Source organism: Thamnophis elegans, chromosome 9 (genome assembly GCF_009769535.1).
Source record: "Thamnophis elegans isolate rThaEle1 chromosome 9, rThaEle1.pri, whole genome shotgun sequence".
Lineage (NCBI taxonomy): Eukaryota > Metazoa > Chordata > Lepidosauria > Squamata > Colubridae > Thamnophis > Thamnophis elegans.
The window spans coordinates 68,469,746-68,484,227 of NC_045549.1; the positions used below are offsets into that span (position 1 = coordinate 68,469,746).

The 14,482-nt window shown below is 40.5% G+C and overlaps 1 protein-coding gene across 2 annotated transcripts in view; it reads left to right on the forward strand.

The window, feature by feature from the left end:
* The window catches only part of TBC1D19 (TBC1 domain family member 19), a 71,798-nt gene that overhangs the window by 12,084 nt on the left and 45,232 nt on the right, over positions 1-14,482 (forward strand). For both annotated transcript variants that reach the window (XM_032224398.1, XM_032224400.1), the window contains exons 7-11: positions 240-286; positions 6,762-6,872; positions 8,247-8,319; positions 9,180-9,218; positions 12,196-12,308. In XM_032224398.1, coding sequence (XP_032080289.1) covers positions 240-286; positions 6,762-6,872; positions 8,247-8,319; positions 9,180-9,218; positions 12,196-12,308 — 383 coding nt within the window. The remainder of the gene's footprint in view (positions 1-239; positions 287-6,761; positions 6,873-8,246; positions 8,320-9,179; positions 9,219-12,195; positions 12,309-14,482) is intronic.

A 14,482-nucleotide genomic window follows, 5' to 3' on the forward strand; every position in this document is an offset into this window, starting at 1 on the left:
TAATTTTGTTTATTCTTAGTTTTTCCCACGAAAGAAAATTTTCTAAGAGTTCTCAATTATCAACCTTAGTATTTTCAGTTATTCTGCATGAGATTTACTCCTCTGGAAATAATCCTGGATGTTGTTTTGAACAGATATTAGAATGAGGCTGAAATAATAAAATTTGATAATTATTATTGCTGGAATGTATTGTCCAAACAGCTACAAAATATTTAAGGTTGAATAACTTTATATTTCAGATCTAAGTCTCTTCAGGCCAGTTTATGCACCTAAAGATTTTCTTGAGGTAAGTTTTTGCCAAAAAAATGGATCAGGTTTTAGTTTTGGATATATGCATTTTTATAATCCAGCAATCTTATTGTTCCTGAGAATGGATCTTTTGAGTCATTTGATTCACAAATGAGCTTTATTTTATTTTATTTTAAATTTTAAATTTTATTTATAAACATGTAAAACACACACATACAAAACTTAGACGTACACCACATTTACACAATATAATACGAACAGGAGCTTCCTGTTCTTTCTAATAGCAATTGGCAATCGATATCGCTCACCTTATATTGTTTCCCTTTCTATTGTATTTCATTTGTATTTCACCATTCTTAACCCTCTTATCTTACTCCTCTGTCTGCTATATTGGCTGATTACCTCTAGTAACTTTAAACCACTTGGATACATATCCTTAACTACTATTTTCGGGTTTTGTTGTCTTCCTTCATTGATCCTTGTTTCTTTCCTCCATCCACCTGTACCATTTATCCCATATCTGGTAGTATTCTGATTTTTCTTTTCCCTGGATTTCTTTTGTTAATTTGTCCATTTCAGCACAACACATTTCTTATTATTTCATCTTCGCTTGGAATTAATTTGTTTTTCCATTTCTGGGCAAAGGCAATCCTTGCCTCCTTAATTATAAGTAATATTAAATACTGAATCACAAATGAGCTTTAACGCGATCTTTGGTATACTGTGATTTACTATATGCGGCAAAGTTCGGAATTCTCTATAGATAGTTCTTGACTTAACGTCCACATTTGAGCCGAAGATTTTTGTTGCTAAGCAAGACAGTTAAGTGAGTTTTGCCCCATTTTACGACCTTTTTTAGTAAATTGTTAAGTGAAACACTGCCGTTATTAAATTAGTAACACGGTTGTTAAGTGAATCTGGCCTTCCCATTGACTTAGTTTGTCAGAAGGTCACAAGAGGGGATCACATGACCCCGGGAAGCTGTGACCGTCATAAATATGAACCAGTGGCCAAGCGTCTGAATTTTGATCCCGTGACCATGGGGATGCTGCCACGGTCGTAAGTGCGAATAATGCTCACAAGACGCTATCTTTTTCAATGCTGTCGTAACTTTGATTAGTCGCTAAATGAAAGCTTGTAAGTCGAGGACTAACTTTAAAAGGCAAAAATATTTATGATCTGAGAGAAGGGCAAAACAGCATATTTTACATTTGTAAAGATGTGTCCTGCCTAGCTAGCTTAATATCTGATTTTGTTCACCGTGTTTTGAAATAAGATTTCTCCGTAATAATAGTTCCTGTTGCTGGTAATGTAGACTACAGCTACCAGGTTTAAGCTGCAAAAATTTGGAGAACTTTGACTCTTGTTATTGCCATTAATAGCTATCTGTTGTTCTGACTGAGGCTTCCCAAGAATATGAAGCAAACTCCTTTTCCCATCAAAAATCCCTTGTATTAATTGACTGTGAATTCCTCTCATTCACATCCAGCAAAGTCTTTCAAAGGAGGATTTATGGTCACAGACCTTATCTGGCTTGGAGAGCTGCCTGGCCGATATTTGCAAAACTTGGCAAGGAATCTCAGAGAGTCACGAACCAATTAAGTGAACTAATTGTCTCCTGCAAGCTCCCCTCCCCTTTCGCTCCTCTTCTATATCCTCTGGGAGGGGCCATTCATCGTCCTCCTGTGGCCTTACTCCCAAGTTGATCCCTGTTCTTTAGCTGTTCCCTTTGGAAACACTGTGCATGCGCGCACTGGGAACAGGCTCCAGCTGTTTGTCTGCCTCACTGACGTCTGACTCTAGCAACAGCTGATAAATTTCAGATGGCTCTGGCCCCCTCTCTGCCTCCAACACAGAGCCCTCATTAGAACCTTCCCCAGCCTCCAGGACTGGCCCATCTTCCTCCCCAACCTCCTCACTGTCCGAATCTATTGCCAATTCTATCTATTACAGGCGGTCCCTCATCTCCCAGGAGACCCTGTGTGCATCACATTAGTCCCTGGAGAGGATGGGCTTGCTAAAAATACCCCCAGAAACTGTGGCATGAGAAGATAAAATGGTTCGGTTTAGGGAAAAATAACAATGTTAGGTGCCCTTCCTTCTTTTTTTTTTTTTTTTTTTTTTTTTTTTTTTTTTTTTCTTTGGGAAATATATTTTATTCAATTTTCACATTCCATTTGCAATCATTTATATACAGGGTATTTACTATAAGAAAAGAAAAAAAAAAAAAAGAAAAAGGGAATAAAACGAACAAGTAAAAAAGAAACACAACTCATCATTCACAACCCCACCTAACCCTTGCGTCCTCCATACACCCCATCTACCCCCTCCAACTTTCCTTTCTCCCTCTAACACTCCCCTCCTACTTCCCTTTCCCCTCAAGCCTTCCTTCTCCCCTTACTCCCCAGACACCCTCCTTACATTCCCCTTACTCCTTACATTCCCCTTACTCCTTCCTTACTCCTCCCTCTTCCTTCCCTCTACCTCCCTCCTTGGTGTATGCCTTTATTCGAGTGTTGTTTGATCTAATAAAAGTAAAGTAAACCAAGGAAAATAATAATAATAATAATAATAAGAAAAAAAAAAGAACCACCGTATATAAATACATTCTTGTTCTTATTAAAACTATATTAACACCCCCCACCCCACCCCCCACAATCCCCATCCCTAATCCTCCCGACTTCCCAGGGTCCACACCTGGCACTACCTTCTATCTAAGATATCTTGTATACATATGGATTAAAAAATAAAAGTAATATATCAAAAAAAAAAAAAAAAAGAAAAGCAGAGAAAGAAAAAAAAAAAGGAAAAAAAGAAACCACTCTTTGTGTTGATCTCAGCCCCCCATCTTTATCTATACTTAAATAGTATAAATCATTCTATCTATATTTTATTCTCATCTCTTACTTCTTTGCTATTTACCCCAACCTTCTGTAGACTCTCCCGTTCCCTTCCTAAACCTCATGATCCCTTCCAGTAAGATTTAAGCAGCGTAGTTTATGCCATATATTCAAATATAACTTTACAGACAAGTAATCAAACTTTCCCATCTAGTAAAATTTAAACAACGTAAATGATCTTTCTTTACCCCTTTTTCAAACAGTAATTCAAAATAATCTAACCCGATTTCCCCTTCTTAGTAAAGTTAAGCAGCGTAGATCAGATATTACTTTACACAGGAATCAATTTCTGAAATTCCAACCGACTTCCCCTTCTAATAGAATTTAAATAACTTAGTTCATTCCACATGTATTTTACCCTCATCCCCCACTTGTCTGATATTTACCACTATCAAATTTATACTACCATTTGTTTAAAATATAACTCAGAGCGATTTGTAGCATGAATCCTTCCACATATTCCAATAATACTTTCAGCAAAATTCAGTTAACCTTCTATTTTAAGGTAGTCGCTTCTAACAAAATTTAAACAACATAAATCATTCCACATTCTTTTTACAGTTATCTTAAGATAATCCCAAGCGGCTTCCTGTTCTAATAAGCTTTAAACAACGTAAATTTTGCCCTCATCCCTTGCTTGTCTAATATTTATCACAAATAACGTAGTACTACCATTTGTTTAAAATATAACTCAGAGCGATTTGTAGCATGAATCATTCCACATATTCCAATAATACTTTCAGCAAGATTCAGTTAACCTTCTATTTTAAGGTAGTCGCTTCTAACAAAGTTTAAACAACATAAATCATTCCACATTCTTTTTACAGTTATCTTAAGATAATCCCAAGCGGCTTCCTGTTCTAATAAGCTTTAAACAACGTAAATTTTGCCCTCATCCCTTGCTTGTCTGATATTTACCACAAATAACGTAGTTCATTCCACATGCATTTTACCCTCATCTCTTGCTTGTCTAATATTTACCACTATCAAATTTATACTAGCGTTTATTTGAAAAATAACTCAGAACTATTACAACCAACTTTCCCTTCAAATAAAAGTTAAATAGCATGGATCATATTCAAATAATGCTTTCAGCAAGAGTCAGTTAACCTTCTATTTTAAAATAGTCCCATCTAACAAAGTTTAAACAACATAAATCATTCCGCATTCTTTTAACCACTATCAGATTTATGCTAACGTTACTTTAGAATCTAGCTCAAAGTAGTTTCACCCAGCTTTCCCTTCTGATAAAAATTAGTCCACTTTTTCTACCGGAGAGAGGTCTCAAACCCCCATTCAGTCCTCAACTTTAGGAAGTCTTTTGAAGTATCTAAATTCTCAATCTGCGTTCTTCTGCTTCTCCGAGGGAGGAGGGGCTACCCCCTCCATCTTGCAGCCGCATGGCCAGCCGTTTGCTTTCTCCTTCCGCTTGTCTCTCCTCTCTTCCAAGCGCGTCAGGAAGTCCCGCCTTCAGAATCCTACAATAGAAATCTTGAGCCTCCGAAACAGAGTTAAGACGAAATCTTTGATTCTCAAATGTAACCGTGATGCCGGCAGGGGCCTCCCATCTGTATCGAATCTGTTGACTCCTAAGCTCTTTAGTTAAAAAGGCGTAATCCCTTCTTGCTCTCAACATTTGGAAAGGTATATCTTTGAAGACAATCACGTCCTGGTCATCAACTCGGAGACTGTTATTATGAAACTTTTGCACAATCGCGTTTCTAGATTCTTTTGTAAAGAAATGTATAATTATGTCCCTCGGGAGCTGTCGCTGTTCCGCTATCAATGAGTTCTGGCGATAGATTTTCCGAATCTGCCAATCAAGGTTAAGTCCCGGGCTTCCCAGCGCATGGCTGAAGGCTTCAGCAAATGTCTGTTTCAAATTCTCTTGCTCCTTTTCACGGAATCCTCTGACTCTTATTGAAAATGCCTTCCTATCAAAATTTAGCGTCATAAGCTGTTCTTCGTTATTTCTAATTTTTTCTTGTAAAATTTGAATATTGGTAGTCAAATCAAAATTAGCCTTCTCCAGACTTTCCAATCTGTTCTCTATTTCAGCAGAGTAATCTGACAGGGCAGACACGGCTGCAAACGTATTCGCCTTCATTTGATTAACTTTAGATTTTAGATCCTCATAAAGTTGCAATACAAATTCCTTAAGTTCTTGCTTAAGGGCATTAAATATTTTAAAGAGATATTCCTGTGTTAAAACTTCTCCAGTAGAGGGCGTAGGAGACAAAGGCTGTGTTTCCAAAAAAGATTGTTTAAATTCTTTAGACACATTTGTAGCAAGACGTTTCTTTGATCTGGGTGCCATAATAGATAAACAAGTAAGCAGTGCTTCGCTCCCCTCTATTTCCAAAGAAAAAGAGTTTATTTTGTTAAGGAGCGGTCTGCAGGAAGATAAGCCCGGCTAAGTACATCCAGTAATCATCCACGGAGAGAAATCGCCATTTTAAAGTCTATTTAAACAAAGAAGTCTTTAAGGCAAATGGTGCTGGTATTTAAGATAGTAATAAAAGCATAAATCTCACAGGGGTGGTACCCTCCCGTATCAACTCTAGCTTGAAAAAAACTTTGTTTTGTCCTGGGGGGGGCTAGCCTGTCTGGGGCTGCCAAAAAAAAAAAAGGCAGCTGAGAAGGAACTGGCCGGAGATAAAGGCTCCGCTTCGGCTGGATCTAATCTCTTCCACAGCCAAAAAAAAAAAAGGCTGTGGCTTACGAATAGACCCTAACCTACGGAGCTACCCTCCCTGCCCCTTTCTTAGCCAAAAAGGGGTGCTATCTATGATCTTATTTAGATATACAGACCAGATCTCTGAGGAGCTCGGTGGAGCCCTCCTCGGCAACAGGCCACGCCCACAGGAAGTCCAGGTGCCCTTCCTTCTTAAATGTGCAAGGAAACCTGGATTCAGGGGACAGTGGATTTTACAATTCTCAGTTGGGGGGAAAATATATGACATGGACCAAATCTGAGGAGAGCATCCCCTCCCTGGTGTAGGGTTTAAGCACCAAGGGCACTTAACAATTTTATTTTTCCCAAACAGAACCATTTTAGCTTCTCCCACCACACAGTCTTTGTTTTTATTTTTATTTTAGCAAGCCCTTCCTCTCCAGGAACTAATGAGACGCATGTGGGGTCTCCGGGAAAGGGGGGGCGGCCTGCGTGCATTCTTCCCGCGAGGCTGGCAAGGCTGTGTTGCAGCATCTCCTGAGCAGGATTCAGGGCATTGAATATCGGTAAAGTGGAGCCCCCCCCCCCCTCGATTGGGATTTGGCTGCAAATGTGGCCGCGGCGGGAGTGATCACTGGCTAGGGTCCCACCACTGCTGGTAGAGGGGGGATGTGCCAGGCTTCCACCCCACCCGGCCACCGGGAGGTGAGTTTAAGTATCTGGTACAGTGAAACACTCAGGGATAAGCGTTCCAGCGGACTATTGCCTTGGAAGAAGTGCGGTGAAGGTCCCGCCTAGCGTAAACGCCGGTGATAGGTTAGACGAGGGGGCCCCGTGGAGAAGTGGGGACGATTGTGCCGTTCCGTTAAGGTAGCTATTTTAAAATAATTTATTTAGTTCTTACGCACACATAGTCACTTCTAGTCTTCTTGTTAAAGGTGCTGATGAACCTGCGCAACCCAAATTACGACACCAGCGAGGTGCCTAATTTCAGAAACCACTTGGGACTAATTCAGGTCCCACTGAATGTGAAAGATATACCTGAACTGGTAAGCATCCATTGTAGCTTCTTTAAAAATAGAGAATAACCATTTAATTTAACAGTACAGCCCAAACTCAGTGGACCTAAGTCCTGAATCGATATGTATAAAAAAAATAAATAGTGGTGTCTAAGACACCACTGGGATACTCAGGGTTGCAGATCCATTCAGGTCTGTGTTGTGACCTGTCGGCCACCGGCCCTTACAGAAGCCAAAACAGAGGAGGAGGAGCATAGGAATCAGGGCTAACTTCAGGGGAACCTGGGAGCTCCGAGGGGGAAGAGGGAATGATGATCCTTGACTATCTATATTGAGGCTTTAACTAAGCTGCTGGGATTTTGGTCTTACATAATGTGGGTCCCATGAGCCTTAAGCTTCGTGTTTACACAGCGGTGAAATCCACTTACCTTTGCTACTGGTTTGGTAGCAATATGAGCATGCTCTTCGCTCACATGTTACACCCCTTTTAGGCGGCTTGCACTGGTTGCCGGTTGTCTTCCGGGTGCGATTCAAGGTATTAATTATGACCTTTAAAGCACTCCATGGCTTAGGCCCAGGATACCTGCGAGACCACCTACTGCCATCAGTAGCATCCCACTGTCCAGTGCGATCCCACAGAGTTCGCCTCCTCAGGATGCCGTCGGCCAGACAGTGTCGGCTAGCGACCCCCAGGGGGAGAGCCTTCTCTGTGGGAGCGCCTTCCCTCTGGAATGAGCTGCCCCCGGAACTTTGCATAATCCCCAACCTCCGGTCCTTCTGACGCGCCCTAAAAAGTTGGCTTTTCCAGCAAGCCGGCCTGGCCTGAATAGAATAAAATATAGGATTAATTTGGTTGTTAATTTTAATTCAATTTTTAAATTTTTATTGTAAATATCAATTGAGATTTTTTTTGATACTTTATTTAATGTCCCTTTTAATTTTTGTAATATGTGTTTTCTTTTATGTTGTACGCCGCCCTAGTCCTTGGGAGAAGGGCGGCATATAAATCCAATAAACCTAAACCTAAACCACACGCGCCACCTCTGTGCATGCGCAGTAACTTCCGTGCATGCGCAGAGCATCAAAAGGGTACGGTAAGCAAACAGCGAAGGGGAGGGGGAATCCGCTGTGCCACATGACTTATTTTAACTAGAAAGCAGGAAATCCTGCTTTCTAGCTAATATAAATTACGCATTACAGCTGATTGTCGGTTTCATTTATTTTACTACTGGTTCGGGCAAACTGGTAGCATTTCACCCCTGTGTTTACAGCTTGCCAATTAAAGCAACGTATTGATATTTAATATCGATTTCATATATGGCGTACAGTGGCACATCTTGTTCTAATAAATGAATGAATGAATGAATAAATGAATGAATGTCTTTATTTTTTTTTCCTCTCAAGAAGGATTATTTTAGCGAATTGGACCTAAACACTGGTCAGATGGATATTGATGATTCTGCACATGTGCCTTCAGGTGGGTTTTTAATTTTCAGTAAATATAGTTTTTGCTTCGGAAAAAGATTCTTGTAAGATATATTTATAAAAGAATGGATCCAACTAAGATTCCTTTTTTTTGGTCATTATTTATAATGGTGGGAGTGACCAAGTTTAAATAAATTAAGTGGATTCTGCTGGGCTTTTTTTTGCTAGAAATTTAGCACATTTTAAACATCGTTTAAATTCTTTTTTTTCAAAGTTTGTATATATTTATTTATTTACTTAGCAGGCCATTATAGAACAGTTTTCAAACATAGTATACTTTCTTCTTTTCCATGGTGCTGGATTTTTCCAATAAATCCTTCAGGACTGCTGCCTGGTTACCAGGCCATCATTCCTGAATTCTGCGGCCCACTTGTCCCAAAAATGCTTTTCAAAAGGCAACTGGTCTTTCTTTGTTTTTTTTCTTTCTTTAAAAACATTTCACTTCATCCAAGAGATCCCAAATGGTGCTTTTTTTTGAGATACAACTGGACTTTCTGTATAGGTTTATACATCTTTCTTTCCCCTGTTTTGTGCATTTTATAGGAAGAGCTCGTTGCTGGCAATACAATTAGAATACAATACAAAGGTTGCTTTTCAGACCAACTTTGGTAACATAATCAACAAAATTAAAATATCATAACTTTTGGCCTGCAGGGACTTCTTAACTATTGCTGTAAAATGGCACACTTTTAATCTCTTAAATAGAAATTACACCTTTTTCCTCATGAATGTGATTATGCATGTTCATTTGAATCTTCGCACATGTCTGTAACATGTTAAAATAAGCAATGCTGATATATAAAATATTCTTCTAGAACTAATAGTTTTATTTTGTTCTTATTTACATTTTAGAGCTTTATGAAAATGAACACGTACGGTTGGGTCAAAAAGGTAAGAGATGGATACTGTAATCGCTTTTAATATACTTTAAAAAAAAAACATACGATTGCCGTTTGTTTTTATTTTAAGTTATATAAGGAGCAGTCATGTTGTAATCACGCTGCCCTAGAGATAAGCCTGTTAAAGATTTCCAAATAAGCAAGTTTAGGATTATGCTGCAGTTATAGGCAATGTGAAGTGCCCTGGGCCTTTAAAAAAAGGCAAAATTAGCCAGGCCATTGCAATCGCCTTTAGCTACAGAAAGAACTTAACAGGCAGCTAATTTAAAGCAATGTGTCCCTACCTATAGCTCTTTGTCTGAGCTGAATCCCTATTTAAAATTTCACTTGAAAATCATCAGAGACTCTCTTCTGTTCCATGCCCAAAATATCCTTACTGGTAATTAAGACAGCTATGCCCAATGCATCGGAAAAGAAAAATAATCTTAATTCTGATGGAAGGTTAGTCACTACTGCAGACTGTTTTGACCCAGTTTCCCAAACACAATAAACCCTCTGATGTGAACTCAAAAGCTTCCTTTATTAAGAGTGCCGGCAGCCCTGGCAAAAATTTCTCTCGCAGGCTAACAAGTCCGTCTGGCTGGAAGATGAATAGTTGTCTGCCACATCTCCACCCCCTGCTTTTTATCCCCAGAGCGGATTGGGTGGGGCTTCACTAGCAGTGGTGGCTCTTCTGTCCCAAGGATCAGCCCATGGATTTCCATTGCTCTCCTCTCCTCTGCCTTCTGCACATGCGTGCGCCAGGCACTGGACCCAGCTGTTCTTCCTCTTCCTCATCAGCCACCTCCAGATCTGTTGACTCTCCACCTGAGGGCTGACGGATGGCTCAGGCTTTGCCTCTGTCTCTCTCTGTCTCTGTCTCCCTCTCTCTGTCTGTCTGTCTCTCTCTGTCTCTGTCTGTCTCTCTGTCTCTCTGTCTCTCTCTCTCTCTCTCTCTCTCTCTCTGCCTCTCTGTCTCTCCCTCTCTGTCTCCCTCTCTCTGTCTCCCTCTCTGTCTCTCTGTCTCTCTGTCTCTGTCTCTCTCTCTGTCTGTTTCTCTCTCTGTCTCTCTCTCTCTCTCTCTCTGACTGCCAGCTCCATTCCTTCTTCCTTCTTGGAGCTTTTCCTTTCTCCTTTCCTTTCCTTTTCCTTTCCTTCTTTTCCATTTGCTTTCCTTTCCTTATTTCCCTTTCCCTTCTTTTTTTCTTTTCCCTTCCCTTCTCTTTCCCTCCCTTCTTCATCCTTTCCTTTCTACTTTCCTATTTCCTTTCCTTTTTCCTTTTCTTCTTTTCCATTTCCTTTTTCCTTTCCTTCTTTTCCATTTCCTTTTTTCCTTTCTTCTTTCCCATTTCCTTTCCTTTTTCCTTTCCTTCTTTTCCATTTCCTTTCCTTTTTCCTTTCCTTTCTCTTTTCCTTTTTTTCCTTTCCTTCTTTTCCATTTCCTTTCCTTTTTCCTTTCCTTCTTTTCCATTTCCTTTCCTTTTTCCTTTCCTTTCTCTTTTCTTTTCCTTTTCCTTTTTCCTTTCCTTTTTCCTTTCCTTTCTCTTTTCCTTTCCTTCTTTCCCATTTCCTTTCCCCCCCCCTTCCTTCCCTTCTTTCCTTCCTGGGGGTCTGGGGGAGAGGGAGGGGGCCCTTTTCCTCCTTGCCCCCCTCCCCAACATCTGCTCTGATGGCAATTATGGCTAAAAAAAATTCTGGTGCTCAGGCATGAAAATGTGCTGCTCAAATACTTTTCCGCACACACTGAAAAAAAATTAGAGGGAATATTGGTGAGCATCCCCCCCCCTAAAAAAAAAGGAAATAGATCATCTATACATCATCTTCTAACCAAATGGACATCTACGCAACTTCGTTAAGTGGGCCTGATCATTCAACCCAATATAGCACAACCAACATAAATGATAAAAAAGATAACATACATCAAAAAAGTAAATCTCACAAACCACCAGTTACAACCACATGGCCTCACTATATAACACACCAATCAACTAAATCCCCCCCAAACATCCTAAGTAACCCAAAAGACCCAGCAGCCCCATAAGAAGACAAAGAGGAGCCATCTGCAACATACAGCATAAGCCTTGCAACAGTCAGTATGTAGGAAATACAGGCCGAAAACCTAACAGATCCATGAACACCAACTAGCAATCAGAAGACATGATGAAAACTCCTATACTATTATGTATTTTTACACAGTAGTATAACTAGCCATTTCTACAACAACAGATCTATTTAATCAATAAAACCCAAAATCAAAAGTTTGGTTTTCCCCCCACCTCAAGCACAAAGTTCCACAAGCGGTTTCCAGATAGAAATAAAAGCATTTGTATTTTTTCCCCCTTGATCAAAGCAGTCGATTTGGCCATCTCTGCTAACTCCCATCAGTTTTCACAGCCATCCCTCCATCGTGCGGATCAAGGTGATTTTCCGTTTCGTTGCGTAAAGTAATCTTGCTGCCTTCCATTAAACCCGAAAGAAAAGTCTTAGACTTAGCCATGGTTTCAACTGGGAAACTCTGAGTATCTTACACCAAGCCAAGTTCAAAAACGCTTCCTGGGATTTCTGGAAGCCTTGCACTCTTGATAGATCAGCCATCAACACAATTGTTGTTTTCGTATTTGTATTTGAATTACATGTTTGTCCCACTGTAAATGCCTGGGGGTTACAAGTAGCAGTAGCAGTCGCACATAAACACATTAAAATAAGAAGAAATACCCCAGCTGGGAGACAAGAGGAATTTTTATTTTTATTTTTGCTTTCTCTCAACTACCTTGTTACTAACTTAACAATGGTAGTGATTCACTTAACAACGCTGGCAAGAAATGTCATAAAAAGTGGCAAAATTCACTTAGTAACTGTTTTGCTTAGCCACAGAAGTTTGGGTCTCAATTAAGGTCCAGTTACAGTCCTGTAATTGATATTAGCTATCTCGCTTTAATACTGTGAAGCTTAGGTATTTCGCTAATTATCTTTTATATAATGTCTTGCAGTTCTTATGGAGCAGGACAGCGCAGCCGCTCAACAGTACGTGCGGCAAGGCTCCCCCAATTCGTTAAGAGCAGAGCTGTGGGCACTGATTCTCAATATTTCAACTCAACCAGAGGTAAGTCAGAAAAGTAGATTGGAAGGACAGGGGTCTGCTTGCTATTCATGTGACAGCTAAGTGTATGTTTTGGTTCTAGAATTGAGCATTCTAGGAGTCTTCCTTTGCGAGATCCTACGGGGGCATCTACATTTATTTAACACTTTTCAAACTTCTGACTTTCTAGCATAATGTGTTTTTTTTTAATTAGTGGGCTCTCCTTTTATCAATAAACTACTGATGACCCGGCATTGCCTGGGTATTTATAGATGTCGAAGTGTTTGTCTGACAGGGAGCCATTGAGCGGGGCCTTTCTTCCCCCTACTCCCATGCCCATTATCCCTGCCCTTTCCCTTCCCCTTCCCATGCGCTCCTCTTTCACGCCCTGCCTACGATCCTGGCACTTTGCCCCCAAACCATCAGACCCATTGGCCCACTGGAAGGTGAACATCACAGCTGTCTTTCCAGAGGAAGTTGCAAAGGAACTGATATCACAAACAATTGTTGTGCTAGAACACTGCACTCACTCTCCTTAACGGGTCAGGTGTTATTCTGGAATGCATACGCACATACACACACACACACACACACCAGGGGTATTCCCCTCCCCCCCCGTATGCTGGAACATACATATATACCTACATACAGCCTTTTTTAAATAAATAAAATTATTTAAAATCTACATACATATATACGTACATACATATGTACATACATACATATGTTGCATTTGTGCTGATAAATAAACAAAGGGAGACTAGTATTGCTCTATTTCAAGCTATTTAGCTCTCATCAGCTAGCCATACCCTTAGTGGGATTAGAACCTGGGCTGTTTTTACATGTTAGGCAGTTGTATTAGCCTCTAAGCCACAAGCTCTCCTACCTTATCAGCTGAGCCAAGGAAATAATTAAGTGTTATCAAAGCACCTGGTATGCCCAAATATGGGAGGGAGCATACTGCTTCCCTTTTGCCTTTCAGCTCCACCCTTTCAGCAGTATGTTCCCTCCCATCTTTCGACACACCAGCTGTTTGATGTAACACTTAATTATTTCTTTGGCTCAGCTGATAAGGGAGGAGGATGAGAGCTAAATAGCTTGAAATAGAGCAATACTAGTCTCCCTTTTTTTAATTTATCAGCACAAATGCAAGGTTTGTATGAGGTAGGTAGGTAGGTAGGTAGATGATAGATAGATAGATAGATAGATTGATTGATTCTGCTGAAGTTGCAGCATATTCCCAGTTCTCAGAACTGTCTGATCTTGTTCCCCTCACTGAGTGCTTTCCTTTTTGCAGGAATGCCTATGGCAACATCACCAACCCTTCTTCCCAATGCAAGATGAACTGAATGACCTAGAGAAAAGCAATTGTCTCATAGGTATAGTGTAGGTTAAGGTGGCTCCTCCCTTGAAAGGCATTCAGTTTAATCCTGTCCAAAAGAATAGTTGAATAGGTTTATCAAAAACCTGTAACTAAAACTTGGTTTTTGCCTGGCTTGGGGCCACAAAGGGAGTGCCCCCCACTCGGAGGTGGTTGGCGGGAGTAGGAAGACCCCATCCCCCTGCCATCCATCTCTTAGTTCTGTTTTTTTCCTCCTATAGGTTTAAATTGTTGTTGTTGTGAAGTTGTGTCTAACCCATCGTGACCCCATGGACAATGTTCCTCCAGGCCTTCCTGTTCTCTACCATCCTCTGGAGTCTATTTAAGCTCACGCCTGCTGCTTCTGTGACTCCATCCAGCCACCTCATTCTCTGCCGTCCCCTTCTTCTTCTTTTGCCCTCCATCTTTCCCAGCATGAGGCTCTTCTCCAGGGAGTCCTTCCTTCTCATTAGGTGGCCAAAGCATTTGAGTTTCCTTTTCAGGATCTGGCCTTCTAAAGAGCAGTCAGGGTTGATCTCCTCTAGGACTCACCGGTTTGATCACCTTGCCGTCCAAGGGACTCGCAGGGGTCTTCTCCAGCACCATAGTTCAAAGGCCTCCATTCTTTGGCCCTCGGCCTTCCTTATGATCCAACTTTCACAACCATCCATTGCAACTGGGAAAACAATTTAAAATATTAAATTGCATAATTTTAATTAGTTCTCTTATCTTTTTGTAATCTGTGAGTTACCTTACAGGGGAGATGGGCCTCATGGCAATTTAATAACTGAAAAAATACTTTTCTTCCCTGCAGAATTTTATCTCTTTTGCTAATAAT